We start from the raw sequence: 15,335 nt of genomic DNA, 5'->3' as shown, positions 1-15,335 counted from the left end.
GGGGAGGTGGTGGCTGTTGTTTGCTTTCATGTTCACAAATGTAGCAGATCAGTATGCAATGTATTCATATAAAGATGCACTTATTTTTCTACTCTAGGGGAGTTTCATTGCAACATTTTCAGCACGTAGAAAACGCATGCTTCATTACAACATATAGCACAGAGACATGATTAGGTTCGTGGATTTATCTGTATAGTATCCATGTGGAGTTGTGAATGGGAGAAATTGTCAGTGGAAGAGAATGGTCCCTGTACTTGTCTTATTCTTATGTTACACTGAATACAGGTATAAGCTGTCTCTACATTGTATGAAGGATTTGATGTTTCCTACAGTTCAGCTATTGTGTATGCAAGTATACAGACTACACACATTCAACGTTATAAAACAGCTCAATTATTTGCACATACAGGTACTCATTGTACAGTTGTTGAATGTCACATGTGAATACCCTTCTAACTTCCCAAATCCAGTAGTTCATGTCCTCAGAACGATTGCAGATAGCCATACCATTTCAGATCAACAGCCATTCTAACTCACAATTTTCAAGCAAGCATTCAGGCTCACTGACCATATAGTGGCTCCACTTTATTTCTCAAAAGTATCGTGTACTTAATTTATTTTTTTAAAAAAATCCCAAATCAGTGCCTCAGTTAATCAAGCAGTGCCTTTCATTTGTTCAAAGTCTATAATAAAATGTTGCCGTTGAAAAAAGAAAGTACCTCATGCTGACCAGTACGTCTCCATTACGGAATATAAAGAGAAGAATGTTTTCTTGTGTGACGTCATGGAAGTTGGCATTTTTTTCATTTGCAAAGAACAGATCTGGCTTCCACAGACATTTAAACATGGTGGGATCTACAGTTAAAGAGTCAGACCCCTTCCAGTCAGTGGGCAGTTTAAGTCGAGGATCATTCCATTTTTGTCTTAGGAAGATATTCACTCTGTAATCCTGTTGGAAACATATTATAGAATGCATCAGACGGGCAAGAAAATGGCAACATACGAAGCCTAAATCAAGAAGCATGTTTACACAGCTCTATTTTGGTTTCATGGAAAGCAGGCTATAAATTATGTTAATAAACCCACAAGCAGATATCCAAGAAACAGCAGCCTTACCATAGTTGTCTCTTGTATTGATCCAAAACTGTTAATGAAAATGTTGACTGCTACATCAACTGGAATTCCTAAGAGAGAGAGAGAGAGAGAGAGAGAGAGAGAGAGAGAGAGAGAGAGAAAGAGAATAAGTCTTACAGTTTTCAAAAATAAAAATAAACACTCTCTTTCCCACATTTAAAAAACCTTTATAACAAAAAGAATTGGGATAATTCTGTTTCAAGAGTCATGCAATGGATAGGGAGGCTGAAGAACTGGGAGAGAGAAAAAGATAGAGATATATTAATAGGGCTGCCAAAGTTGTTGAGCAATGTAGTGCTACTCAGAACAGACCCACTGAAATTAATGGATATCACTAACTTAGGCCTATAAATTTGAATTGGCCAACTTGAATATAACTTAGTTGGCTACAACCCCAGATGTACATGTAACAGCAAGGGCAATGATCCCTGGTAAAGTAGCACATTTCAAATTTCACAACAGCATTAGGGAAATAAGAACATTTTTCAAATAGTGAAGCCAAAAAAAATTGAGTCACCTGATGTCACTGGGACATCATGTGATTGACAGGTGAGTATCCCCACCCACATGTCATAATGCGGCTCAGTAAGAGGAGAAATAAGGATCTGGTTCACTAGGTCTACATCTGCTCTACAATCCCCCTGATGCAGATGGACAGAAATGAACCACCTTCCAAGGAGAAGGTTGCCTGTTGCCTCTCTGCCTGAGTCACATCCCTGGGCCTGGCCTCCTTCCAAATCAAGGACAGAAGGGCAGCCTTCCGAGGCAGGTGAGATGAATAAGGCACAAACCCCACAGGAGTTTTTAATGATGGAATTAATTTGGTTTTGAGTCTCTATTCTGGTTCCATTTTGCACATCACTTTACCTGACACTTCCTGGCCATTGCCACAACTTCTACTCAGAAGTATTCTCAGTAAGCATGCATAGGATTGTAGCCTAAGTGATTAATTGATTTTCTCTTTTAACTTCACAAGCCAGGCTAAGATTAAAGGGCTCAGCTACCTCTCTGTTTACTGTGGACTGGAATCTCATCAGTCCATTCCATAGAATTAAGGGAATAAAATGTAATTGGTTGTTGGCACACAAACACAATTTTTAAGTAGCTTCAACAGCTAAACTGAAGTTATTGTACATTAACCAACCTTTGAAATTTGGTCTTATCCTGGGATCGTAAGTAACCAGAAGTCTATTCAATATGTTGCTGGTAGAATTTGCAGGCACCCTTGCAAGATCTTCAGCTGACTGCTGTCTGTTAAAAATAATGTACACTGTTTATTTGTGTTAGAATTGGACCGTTGATCTTAGTATATTTGATTCAAGCTCCAAAAAATTAAACTAAAACAGTGAAAATAAATTTGTAACGTATTTGAACAAAAGAGCCACACTTTTTCTGAAAAACCTGGATCTATTTTTTGTTTGTTTTTTGTTTTGTTTTGGACCCCTGGACAGTTAAGTCCAGTCAAAGGTGACTATGGAGTTGCAGCGCTCATCTCGCTTTCAGGCCGAGGGAGACGGTGTTTGTCTAATACAGTGGTACTCCGGGTTAAGAGCTTAATTCGTTCTGGAGGTCTGTTCTTAACCTGAGGTACCACTTTAGCTAATGGGGCTTCCTGCTACTGCTGCATCGCCGCCTGATTTTTGTTCTCATCCTGAAGCAAAGTTCTTAACCTGAGGTACTATTTCTGGGTTAGTGGAGTTTGTAACCTAAAGCGTCCGTAACCCAAGGTACCACTGTATGCATATTGAAAGCTAAAAATGTAAAAATAAATAAATAATAAAAGCCACCCCCACCCCGTTAACAGAAAAGCAGGTGCTGTGTCGATACAAAGTTCACACAAACCAGTCTTCCTTTCCTTTGGTTTTGAATCAGGCTCAACCATACTATACAGAGTTGCCGTGATTCTCTGCATTCATAACAGGCATTTTAAAATGGTATCTGTCTTCTTTCATTTCTGTCTTCAAAATCAAAGTGATTAGAAACAAAAGTAGATGTGAATGTCTCTGTGAATGTCAAGCGCATATGTCACTGTGAGCAAAATGTCATCTGTCTTCATTATCCAGAAAAAGTTGGCAACCCCCTGGAAAAGCTGTAACAACATGGTGCATGATCTCGCCCTGGGGTCCCCAATGTGGCACCCATGGTGTCCCTGGCATTCTCAGACATCCGCTTGGTGTCCACCAAGGGTCCCTGCCCCTCCTAGGTTTTTTATTTTTAAAAAGCAAACAAACTCAGCTTTTAGGAGGAGGGCTGTTGCGTTAGGGGGGACATTCTGAACATTGCCAATTTTTGAGGTTTTCAAATGTGCCCCATGACCCCAAAATATTGGGAGAGCTCTTACTTATCCATTATGCATATTGGTCAGGACATGCCCTATGAGATAAGGAGCATCGCCATCGTGAGCGCAGGGCATCACATAGTGTGTGGTTGAGATGTAAGGAGTTACACATCCTATTGGAGGTGGTAGATCTCCAAACCAAATTGTGGTGGCTTTGGATAACTCTGGGAATGGGGTTGGGTTCATCAACACACACTGGCCCTCTGAACAATGTATACCTGCTTGACCCATTTATGGAAGTGCATTGAATGCAGGACAACAAATGGAATGCAGGGTCTGAGTGTCTGGAGAGCTCTTGCTATTAATATGTCGGCATTGCTGTTTTCCTAGTAACCTAGTTACAATTCCTAAGATGTCTTTAGGTCATGGTGATCTTAAGATCTCATCCTTTCACAATGGCAAAGTCCAGCAAAAACTCCAATATGAAATGCACGCTTAAATAATGTGCCTCAGTAACTGAGTCATGTTTTGTGCTCATAATCAGTTAAAGAGTTCGTTCATAAATTGCCAGGAAGTTAGACATCGTAGGATGCTGGTGACGTAGGGTGCTCATCCAACCAGCAAGCTAGCACCTGTGCAACCATTGTTGAAGCAGCAGCATGAGCACTTTGAAGGCACCCCAAATGCCAGTCAAATGCCCTCAAATGAAAATGGCAGACATTCCCAATATTGTGAAGAAGCCTTACGTTCAATACATACTGATGGGGGGGGGAGACGGACTTTGGCTTGGAGATCTTTTATAAGTTGACCAAATTATAACTGAAATGGCATACAGTAGATGTTCTAATAGGGGTTTTATGGCAAGGCTTAAATAACCATAACCTTCTACATAATAGTAAACTGTGAGGTTGGAATGCTGCCATGTGGCCAGAAGGCCTTAACACTGCAGCTCTGGAGTGGAAGCTCTCTTTGCTTGGGCCTCTCTGCTTATGCCAGGCTTACTCAACGACTGCCATGATGAAGCATCTGCTGTCAGCTCAGATGGCAAGAAGAAAAAGCTAAGAAAACCAGAAGTGGCAGGAACAGCTATCAGTGTGGCTGAGCCCACAGAGAAAGCTGATGCCCACAATTAGAGCCTCCTACACATAAACAATACTGTATTGGAAACTCCTAGCCTGCCTCGTGAGAACCAAAAACATTACAGATATATCAACAGAGCATCTCTAACCTTAGTGCATCTCATAAAATGACATATGCCACCTTTAGGCATTAAACATGTGAAGGAGAGCTGTGGGAATAAATGCACTACCTTTTCTCCATTCCACATCACTGTTCCAGTTTCCCTTCAACTTGCAAAGGGCACTTGTTTGCAATGGGGAACCTTCTGTATTTGTGCTGGGTTCTCAACACATTTTGGAACCCTGGAAAAATCAGGGTTCTAGAAGCCCTAGAAAATTAGGGTTCCAAAAACCATAGGGAGCCTCCATGAGTACAGGAAGGCCACTTCTTTTCACATCTGCCATCCAACTGCCATCCCAAGTATGGGAAATGATGGGAAATGTAATAGAGAGGAGGGGACATGAGCTAGTGCACTTGCGTCATGGACTGGTTGGACAAAGAGGAATGGTGGGAGGAACCAGCTGGGAACCACCAGAGACTCAGAGCCTGAGGAGTGGTGGGACAACAGTGAGTGGTCTGAAGGACAACAGGGAGAAGTCTGGGAAGAGGAGGTGTTGAAAGCTGAAGAGGTCACAGGGCCTAGTGAGCTGGGAGAGTGTGGGGCAGAGAGAAGTCCAGAATCAGAGGTAGAAGCTGAAGCAGGAGAGTGGGGGGAGGGAGGCCAAAATGTAGAGATGAGTCAGGCTAGTGAAGAGTCGTGAGTCTCTCCCCCTCCTGCTGCAACAAGCTCCCCTTCCCCCATTCTCCCAGAACCAGAAGAGGCATGAAAAGAGCAGAGATGTTGGCTGCACAAAGCCACAGTCTCTGATTGCTTAGAAAAAGCTTGGAAAGAAGGAGATGGGGAATTTGTGTCTTGGCAATGGATTTTTATGGAGTAAGACCACTGGGAATGAGCTACTCTGCTCATTAGGCCAGGCACTCAACCAAATCTGTAAAGATTGTAGTTTTGCTAATAAAGAGTTACCTCCAACGTTGAACTGTGTGATTACTGATCGGCATGTTCCTGTGACAACTTGTCTCTCTAGGACACTTTTCACACATTCACTTAAAAACTAACCAGAATGCCTCATAAGGGCTGCAGGTATGATCATAAAGTCTAAAGACACAAGGACCATTAGAAAATAGAGATGGGTAAGCTTGCTCCCACTTGCTACGATTAATGATTTTCCCCAAAATGATTCATTTTCTCACCTAATCCAAGGTTTGTAAGTTACTCATCCACTCACCCAACTTCCCTAGATGCCACCCATTCACCCTGACCCTTACAATCCTCTTCCTTCTCTTCCAGCACAAATTACCTATTGGAGGCAATGGCATTTCACACGTGGTATAAGAATAACAAAGGCTGCCCTGGGTAACGAAGTTGTGCTGAAAGAGAATGGGGAGGGGGCTGTGGGAATGGGGACAGGTAGGAGTGGTGGTTATGGGGTGGGAGTGGTCTTTTCTCCCTTGAATTTTAATCTTGTATGGCCTCCGGCAAAACACCTTTTCCTGCTTCCTGGTAGTTCAGATTGGTGTACATTGTTTTAAAACCAGTACAGAAATGAAACTTTGCATAGCTATTTGAAAAATGCATGGCACATAGCATCCATCCATGTAGAGGTTTTAATTCCCATAAGGTCCAAAGCCCTGACTGACAGATAAGGTGCTTGTCCATCACCAGCAGAAGAACTGCTATGGATTGCCTGTGGCAGTGACTCTGTTCCCTCCCCATTCATTCAGGCAGATTCAAGCAAGAAGCTACTGATGACACAAGGCTAGCAGAAAGGAAATCACATGGTAGCGAACATATTCACAGAACAGGATAATGTCTGGCAGTGATTAGGCAGCAAGTCATTGCTGAATACAGGTAAACAAAGCAACAAATATATTTTCTGCCTTTCACTTTTCTCCTGAGAAGCAGGATCACAGCACTCCTTGATGCAGTGCTGCCTAATAGCAGCCACATGAATTCAAACAAATACTTTCATGGTAGATTGGATTCTTGTAGAAAAGCCTGCTCCAGCAGAGCCAATCTATGAATTCTATAGCTCGCTAGTTTTGCAAGCTAGATATGAGCAACAACAATTCAGAGTTTTAAGCACTACAAATCCCATGCTGCTATGTAACACTGATGAAACACACCTGTGCAATCATAAATCTATTTAATTATATAATATACATGCCAGGAGAAATCTGTTCCCTTGTTTGTGATCTGTAGTATTACCCCTGTGGTACTTTCTATGGCTTATGCTACCATGGGGATCCCCCCCCTATGCTTCTCCAGTGCAGGAAACTACTCATACTCTTAGGGAAGCTGCTACTGCAGATTAAGAGCCCTTACTACCAGTGTTAGCATGTCTCTGTCTACATCCAATGGAATCACTTGTTTCTGTTCAAAAAGTGAAATTTTATTAGGGTAGGCTAAGCGCCGCTTCCCGCCAGCCCACATGTACAAAGACCATGAACAAAGGAAGATTAAGCTTGACACTAGGATAACACATTTTGCCCTATACTTCAATTCAAATTCCACTGATAGCCAGAGACACAGCACAGGACAACACCTGCAGGAAGGGAGGAAAATTATTCTCCCCATCTTTCTCGTTCTTCTCCTGGCCTATCTATCTGTTCTGTTTAGTGCAAACCCAGCTGGGCTATACTTCCAGATTCTAACAGGAGGCATGAAAGAGCCTACAAGTAGCAGAAGTTTGTGTTCCAGTCACTGTAGTGAAAGACGCTGGATCAGCATTTCTGATTAATGAGCTCATGCTTTTAATCTGTTACCAAACCATTAATCAACTAAACATCCTGATTAATTCAGTAATACCTTCAGGTTCAGTAAAGAGGGTTTGTCTTCGGCAACATATCCTGGAATTTAAAATAAAATGACTCTCTAATATTTACATTATTTTTTTAAGCTCCTATAGATTATTAAAATGACTACTACTTCCTTTGCAATGCGTACAGGCTTCCCCTTCTCCCCTCTCAGTCTAGATTTGAATGCATGAGGTCATGAGCCTAAATTGCTGTTCTGCATACAGTAAGTCAAGTGTGTACAGAGGTATTTTGCTGTAGTGGTTAACATGTTGGACTATGACAACAAAAATCAGTTACAAACTGGGATTTTACTTTTATGGACTGTTGTATATTATATGATAATGCACATATTTCTGGTTTGTTCATCCCACAACAAAAAGACAAGCATCTCTCCATACTATAGAATAGATACACCAGCCTCTTTTTCCAAATGTATCAGAAGAAACATGAAAACAGGAAATGTGGTCCATTCATGTTTCCTGTTTCTGTGGTTGTTCGGAACATACAGAAGCTCTCTTGCCAAGCTACCCTGTTTCACAGGGTTGAAGGTTAAACTACAGTCAAGGAAAATTTCAAAACAGAATGCTTGCATCCATTACTGAAACACTGCAGCCTCTCACACTTCCTATTCTGGACAACACATTGAGTATTAAGGCACTGAATCTTAACCCATCGAGGGGTACAGGGCAAGGCCAGACAGCAAAGTGGGTGGGAGCAAATCAATACATACAATCGCTCACCTTAACACATTCGCACAGAATGCACACAGCTGCATGCACAAACACAAGGCTATTTCCCATGGAAGCAGAGTCATAGTTATTATTCTTAGTAACTCCAGTCGAGTGTCACCTTCCATTTTCCCAACACCCTTTATCTGTCCTGAATGTTCAAAAGGCAAAAAGAACTCAGTACTTCCAGCACAAGGATGGAAATAATATCAATTCACAATGCAATACCTGCCTTACAGCTATTCAAGTCCACAAACTTCAAAACAGCATCCTGAAGATTGCAGGGATGCTCTGCATGTTTGCAAGGAATAGGAATCATAGAATTGTAAAGTTGGAAGGGACCATGAGGCTCATCTAGTCCAACCTCATCAATGCAGGAATCTTTTGCTCGACATGGGGCTCAAACCTATGACCCTGAGATTAAGAGCCTCAAGCTCTACTAACTGAGCTATCCCAGCACTACAAAGAGCCTACCTATTTGCTAGGATACTTTCTCCTCTGCTTTGATCTTCTTGCAAAAGATATTCCTTGTAGAAGTAGCTACACTTGCATCATCAACATGAAAGTCCTTTTCAGTCTTAGCCCCTGCCCGCTGAACAGCTGATACGTGAGGTGGAGGATCAAAGGGCTAGAATGAAACACAGTTCTGGGGTGAATCTGCTTCATGGACAGGAGGTTGCCCATCCCTGTCTTAAATTATCAGACACTGGGCCTAACCTGAAGCATGTCATGCCAGATTTCACCCCAAACTTGTATTAACTGCACATACCAGAAATATACACCCACTTTCTTGTAATAAGCAATAGGAACCATGGTACTCACTTAAGTCCTTGTACATGAGAACTTTGCATTACATTATGTAAACAGTATCCTAAGAGTTGTGGTGCTGGCAAATAAATACTTACAATGGGATTCCCCAATTACTGAACCAACGCTATGTTATAATTTATGCTGTCTTCCAGCAGTGGACATAGAAATAATGGCAGGCACAGAGCACTGATGAAAGTTTTGGATCCATTGTGGTTCAACCTAAGTCAATGGGACCCACTCTAATCCTTCTATTAAACAAAAGCAACATATACCAAAAGTGAATTTTGCATCAACCTATCTTAGACAAGGAGTGGTTAAGCAAGCTTATACTTAAGCAGATAATACATGAAAGACATTCCTTAAAAGGCAGAACCCCACAAAAAGATGAACTAATCAATATCAATTTGAGGACTCCTTTATGGTTATGCTATATAAAGTGCAACTGTTGAAACAAGCTGGCTGAGATCTAAACAGACAGAAGACAAGCCTCTCAAACCAGTCAATAATTACATAACTAGAGCTAAACAGAAGCATGAGTAATCATGGCAAGAATTCTCCTATTTGGAAAATGGAAGAGCATTTCTAGTAAATATTTGCCTGCAATATAATAATTTTCCCATGCAGATTCTCATCCCTGCAGTCCCATCTGTTGACTTCATATTGCTACTAGCCAACTTAACACTAGAATATGGCACCTGGCTAACAGCCTGCCCTGAGGGAACAGCATTGATACATTTTGTAAAATACTGAATTTTACCTACACAGCACCCAGAACCCTACCAGCCCAAGAACACTTGCCCAGAGATGTATTGCATTGCCAAATTGCCCACTGTAACACTCTGTCCTTAAGCAGACACATTATAAACCTGGATTGTACATAAATCTCTTGCAGTACACTAGCTAAATTATTGTAGCTACCTATAAAATGTTTGTGTCATGAAAATGTTCTCTGCACAGTACTTTCCAGAAATAGAAAACACCAGCATCCTCCTTATAATTCATCTTCAGATCATTGAGCAATTGAGTGTTGTTTTATTTTTATTAGACAAGCTACTATTTTAAGTGTGGGGGAAACTGTCAAGCTACTTGAAAGAAAGGTGGAACATAAACATAACATTAAAAAAAATAAGTTATGCAGAATGTTTCTTCAAGCCTATGTGTTCATGACAAAATATAGGCAAAGATAGAGGTGGTCATACTTAGTGCACTTTCTATTAAGCCATGGTTGATAGAGAGAAACATTTACCAAGTGATAATTTACCAAAGTGTGCATTTCTTAAGCAAGTTGTCTATATTCAAATAGTGAGGAGAATCTTACTGCTGTCCTGCTGCCTCACATTTTAATTACTTCTCACTTCTTGGTTAGACCATGTAGAATCTGCATTATAGTTCAGGGATTAGGAAATGGCAGGCTGTGGACCAGGCCACCCTATTGGACCCAGGAGGTCATTTTTTGCAAGCCATACCCATCTGCCCAGGTAAGGGTATGGTCAATAAAAATGGGTTTTGTGGACACTGGGCTAAGCACTTTGCACAACACTTCCCAAAAGCCTGATAATCAGGTTGCCAGGCATTTGGGGAGCACACGGGCTAACAAGCTCTTTGAACTATAGGTCAGATAAAGTTCTTGCTCACTTCCCCATCTCTGTTGCATACCAGTGGCTTACCAAATTATTATATAGACTTTATAGTAGACAGCCACTTAATAAACAGTTGCCTCCTCCCTTCGTGCTAACAACAGAACAAGCCAAGATTCAGTACCTAACCATTGTTTCCTGTTACGTGTGAACCCAGAAGCAATAGTTAAATGGCTTCAAAACAACCCAGGATACTGAGCCATATATTGTCTTGCTTTGAAGTCACTAACCATAGTTTTGAAGTTTGGGGACAAGCTTGTTCAACTGCTCACACAATGGGCAGAGGAAAGCATCTGAAAAGGAGGTCTGGGAATATCAAGGGTTTTTGGTTTAGAATTGCCTGTGAAAATATCCAGCATGTAAATTAACTGGAAACCAGGCACTCATTATCAAAGATTTAATTGATCAATTCAAATCAACAAGGGCATTGCTGATGTTCCACCCCCTCTTTGGATCTCACATCATCCTTGGTCTTTGGAGCACCTGTTTCCGAAAACCCATTTACCTATCCATGAGGTTTTCCCTAGTTCTGTTTAGTCCTTTAACCTTCTTTTCCTCCACATTTTTCTATTTGTCCCATCTTCAAGCATTCAAATCCCAGCCTCTCAGCCCATTGCCTTCAACGATCTTTCCTTTGGGCCACTAGCCCTGTAATCTCAGCTGTACTGATCCCTTTCCCACTTTCCAAGCCCCCACTTCCTTGTCACTCCTTCTTGCCAACTTTTTATAGCTTCTTTATCCACAGGTCATGTGCTGAAGTTTCTTCCATGCAACCTGACCCTTTGCTTCTCTCAAAAATGTTGAACCATTCATCAGTTTTCTATTACTGACATCCCTTTACACTGAGCACGTAACATATCTATATACATACATGATTGATGGTTAAACCTTGTTGAGAAGCTGCTGGCAGTTTCAACTAACAAAACACCTGACTGGCTACAATTGGTCACGAATAAACATAGCTCCCACACTTCCAATAATCTGATAATAAATAAATAAAATGAATACATTATTGTTCATTATAGTGTGAGTGGGCATCCACTGAACAGGGCTTCTTCATTCTCTCCTCCACCTGCATTCCCCTTCCACACACACTTTCAAAAGCTGCTATGGAGGATTAAGGGACCACAGATTGTGGGGATGCACAGGGAGATGGATTTGGGGAAGGAGAAAAACTAGAGGTCCTGTGGCACAAGTGGATTTCCTTTGCACAAGTGGGTGGACATCACTGGATGTCACCCATAGTGCATTAATATTGTTTATTTGAACTCTATCATTTCACAAGAAAACTATAAACGTGCACTTTATCGCACTTTCATTATACACAATTTAAAAAATATATGTAAGGGACATACGAAGGGCAGAGGTACTGCTTCTTTTTCCCTTTTCCTTTCTTTGAAGATTTCTCTTTGGAGTAGACTTCTTCAATGCATAAGAAGAAGAAAACAAACCCAAGAATCGCCAGGGAAAACTTCATTGTGGGGACTTTTAAGTCCAGAACAAAAGTTGACCTGTGATAAACAAGAGGGGAAAAAGTCATATATTAATGAAGTTGAATGTGAAAAATAGGGGAAAAACTTCCTACCAAGGAAGTAAACAGCTAATAATCATTGTAAACAATAATCATTCCAATGACAAGCTACTGTATAAAGGCTGCAATGCTATTACTGCTTACCTTGGAGTAAGTTCCATTGAACTCAGGGGTTTTGTTTCTGAATACCTAAGTATAGGATTGCACTGATAATTTATGTGGATTTCTTATTAATTAGAAATGCTTGTATGAATAATTTAGATAGATTTACTGGCTGCAATCTAGAATAGTGTTGGGCATGCTTAAACCCAGTAAACTCACTCTGTCTTGGATCATGACCTTTGTGTTCTAATAGAACATGCATTCATTATGAAAATTATTTGAGGGGGAAAGGCAAGTAAGAGTAAGGAGAAATGACAAAGCTATGTGAATTCTGCATAGTTTGGAGAAACTAGGTAGGGATATCTTTTTCTCCCTCTTGTATATTACTAGAACCAGAAGTCATCAAATGAAGCTGAATGTTGAAAGATCCAGGAAAAGACAAAAGGATGTACAGTACTTCTTCACAGCATGTCTATTTATACTATGGAATTTGTTGCCATAACATGTAGTGATGACAGTCAACTTTGATTCAGACAAATTCATGGAGGATAAAGCTGTCAGTGTCAATAAGGCTACTAATGATGGCTACTACCTACAGCATCACAGGCAGTAGCTGGGGATCTTGATGGGCAGAGTGCTATTTCACTCATGTCCTACTTCTGGGGGCCCATAGAGATATCGCTGGCCTCTATGTGAACAAAATGCTGAACTAGATAGGCCTTTGGCCTGACTGAGCAAGATTATTCTTAGGTTCCTAAATGAGCAGCTGCCTAATAGTTGGTAATTTATAACTACAGACCTTGTGTTGATATGTTTGCAGAACAAACTTACATCTTCCAGAGGAAGCTACCTAAATGGAAATCCACCTAGATGAGCTTCCCAAAAACTAAAACTTACAATATGTATCCTGGCATACACAGGTTTATAACATTTCAACAAAAAATACTTGCAATTATTGAGCAAAGACAAGACATACAGACCCAGGCCTTGTCCATCCAACCCTTATTTTCACTACCAGTTCCATTAATATCAGTGGGAAGTTTTAGTAATGAGTGCTAATTAAAACATCCCACTGAACCATGTGTCTTTGCTAACAATGAATCACCTCTCTTGTCATTAGTCTTGCATTTACTGCCCCATTCACAAAGTGAAACAAATTGCATGTGCTGCTTGCACCACAGAGAACATTTACTATCACACTATATTTGCACAGCACCTTTCTTACTGAATATTTCATATTGGCATAAAGAATAACAAACACATTTCCAAGAGGGCTAAGTGTTCATGTTCAGTACCAAATACTGCTTGCCTGCTCCTAGCTGCACTGACTGAAGGAGGGGGGAAATCTCTGCATTTTATGATCTCCGCACTATATGGCGGGGGGGGGGGGGAATTGTCCGGGCTTCACTCTCTAGAGCAAGTGCCTGAATCTTATAACGGTGGCTGAATTTTTCTACATCTCCATTCATCATTTTCTAGATGCAGCCACATTTCCCCCCCTTAAAAGCAGAAAGATATTTATATCCCTTCAGTCACAGCAACAGAAGACATTCTTGTCTTCCTTCCAAGAGCAACAGAAGAAGCATCTCCTTATGCCCAGAGCAACAGCAGCCGGGGCTCCCAGCCAAATTGTAAGACATGGGACTTTCCATTCCCACAGCCAAGCTATGATCACAATGGCGGTTCTTCCCTGCCGCAGCACTGGGGGAAGCGGTGGTGGTGGTGATGCTTCCTCTGTCCCTCCAGTACCACAGTACCAGGTCTTCCAGCAACCCTTCCCCACGCTCCCTACTAAGGGACTTTTGTGACCTCTTTCCCCACTGTATTCTAAAGGTCAGCAGAAAGCACTGCAGCACTAAGAATTGCAAGCGGCCAAAGTCCAATGAAGAGGGAAAAGGCACACAGCACATTTTTCACCAGAAGATGAGTCTTGAAAGCCAATTTGAAACCAGCCGGTGTTTTTCTTTGTCGTCTTCTAACAGTTGCCTATGCAACCTTGGCAACAGGTGTTCACACAAACCTCCAGCCTTGCAGGACCTTGCTTGCCCTCCCCACTCCCACATTTGAGCGACAAGGCCTCTGTGCACCATGGATCTCTGGCCAAACCCAAAGCCACTTTCTTGCTTGCTTCACACACAAATCAAGATAGCGGTGCCTGGAGACCTCCCTCCAATTTCCAGGCAAAAGCAAAATATTCCCTCTTGGACCAACTGGAGTTTCCCGCCTCTACAGTCGAGGGCAGACTCCCTGGCTGGCTCCTTTCTCAATCAGCACAGCGCCAAGGAGGCCCCCAGATACCTCCCCAACCTCGGGAAGGGCCGGCCATGCAGAATGAGCCACTAAGCGCAACAGCAACACCCCGCCAGGAGCTGCAAAGGTGCTGGCCGAGGTACTGAAAGAAGGAAGCAAGGCAGGAGCTGCTGCAGAGGAAGAGAGTGGCTTGGAGATGGCCACCTCTGCAGGGGGACGCAGCCAGGCAGGGCTCGACGCGCACGGAGCGCACAGAGCGCCCGTTGCCTTGGCACGGCCAATCGCCCGGCCTCTTCCCGCGGTCACCCGAAGCCTTGACATTCCTCCAATTGGTCGCTGATGGAGAAACCCCTCCGAAGCCCAGCGACGCGGCCCTTTCCCCCAACGTCCAGGACTTACCACAAGCCAGGGAAGAGAGAGAGAAAGAGAAAGAGAGAGAGACGGCCGGGATGCCACCGGCGCCCCGTCCACCCGCTGGATTACAGCCGGAGATGGCTGAGCAGCCTGCAGCGCGCCATCGCCCAGCCGAGGTCCTGCAGCCGGCTCGAGGGGGAAGAGATTGCTTGGCGGCCGCCGCGGCGCTACCAAAATGAACCCTGCATCAGAAAAGCGTCCATCTTGCTACTGAGCATGTGCACACTGCCCGAGGAGAGGCGGCCAGGGAGCATGTGCGGCCCCTTTGCACATGGGCAGTGGGGACGTGAAGCCTCGGAGAAGCTGCTGCCCTTGCTCGGCTCTGCCCTCAATCTCAGTCACCGCCTCGTCGGCTTGCAGTGCGCGGGAATGCGAGGATTGTGGCAACGGGAAAGGGCTCTGCAAGCGCGCGTTCGCCCAGCCTTCTCGCCCCCTTTCTCCTGGAGCATCGGGGCTAAGGTGTTGGAATAATAGTA

General features: G+C 42.8%; 1 protein-coding gene across 4 annotated transcripts in view; it reads right to left on the bottom strand.

Moving 5' to 3' along the window:
- Positions 1-15,120, bottom strand: part of GLRB (glycine receptor beta) — a 28,132-nt gene extending 13,012 nt beyond the window's left edge. For 3 of the 4 annotated variants that reach the window (XR_014171840.1, XR_014171841.1, XR_014171842.1), the window contains exons 1-5: positions 14,845-15,120; positions 11,918-12,073; positions 2,279-2,385; positions 1,117-1,184; positions 720-949 (exon numbers count right to left, since the gene is read on the bottom strand). Coding sequence is in view for 1 of the 4 variants with exons in the window: in XM_081926108.1 (XP_081782234.1) it covers positions 720-949; positions 1,117-1,184; positions 2,279-2,385; positions 11,918-12,039 (527 nt within the window). In the remaining 3 variants the exon portion in view is untranslated. The remainder of the gene's footprint in view (positions 1-719; positions 950-1,116; positions 1,185-2,278; positions 2,386-11,917; positions 12,074-14,844) is intronic. The other variant, XM_081926108.1, reaches the window with a different exon arrangement.
- Between the last annotated feature and the right edge of the window lie 215 nt (positions 15,121-15,335).

Source organism: Podarcis melisellensis, assembly GCF_964234715.1.
Source record: "Podarcis melisellensis genome assembly, chromosome: 9".
In the NCBI taxonomy this organism is placed as follows: Eukaryota; Metazoa; Chordata; class Lepidosauria; order Squamata; family Lacertidae; genus Podarcis; species Podarcis melisellensis.
This window is presented reverse-complemented; position numbering and strand designations above follow the sequence as displayed.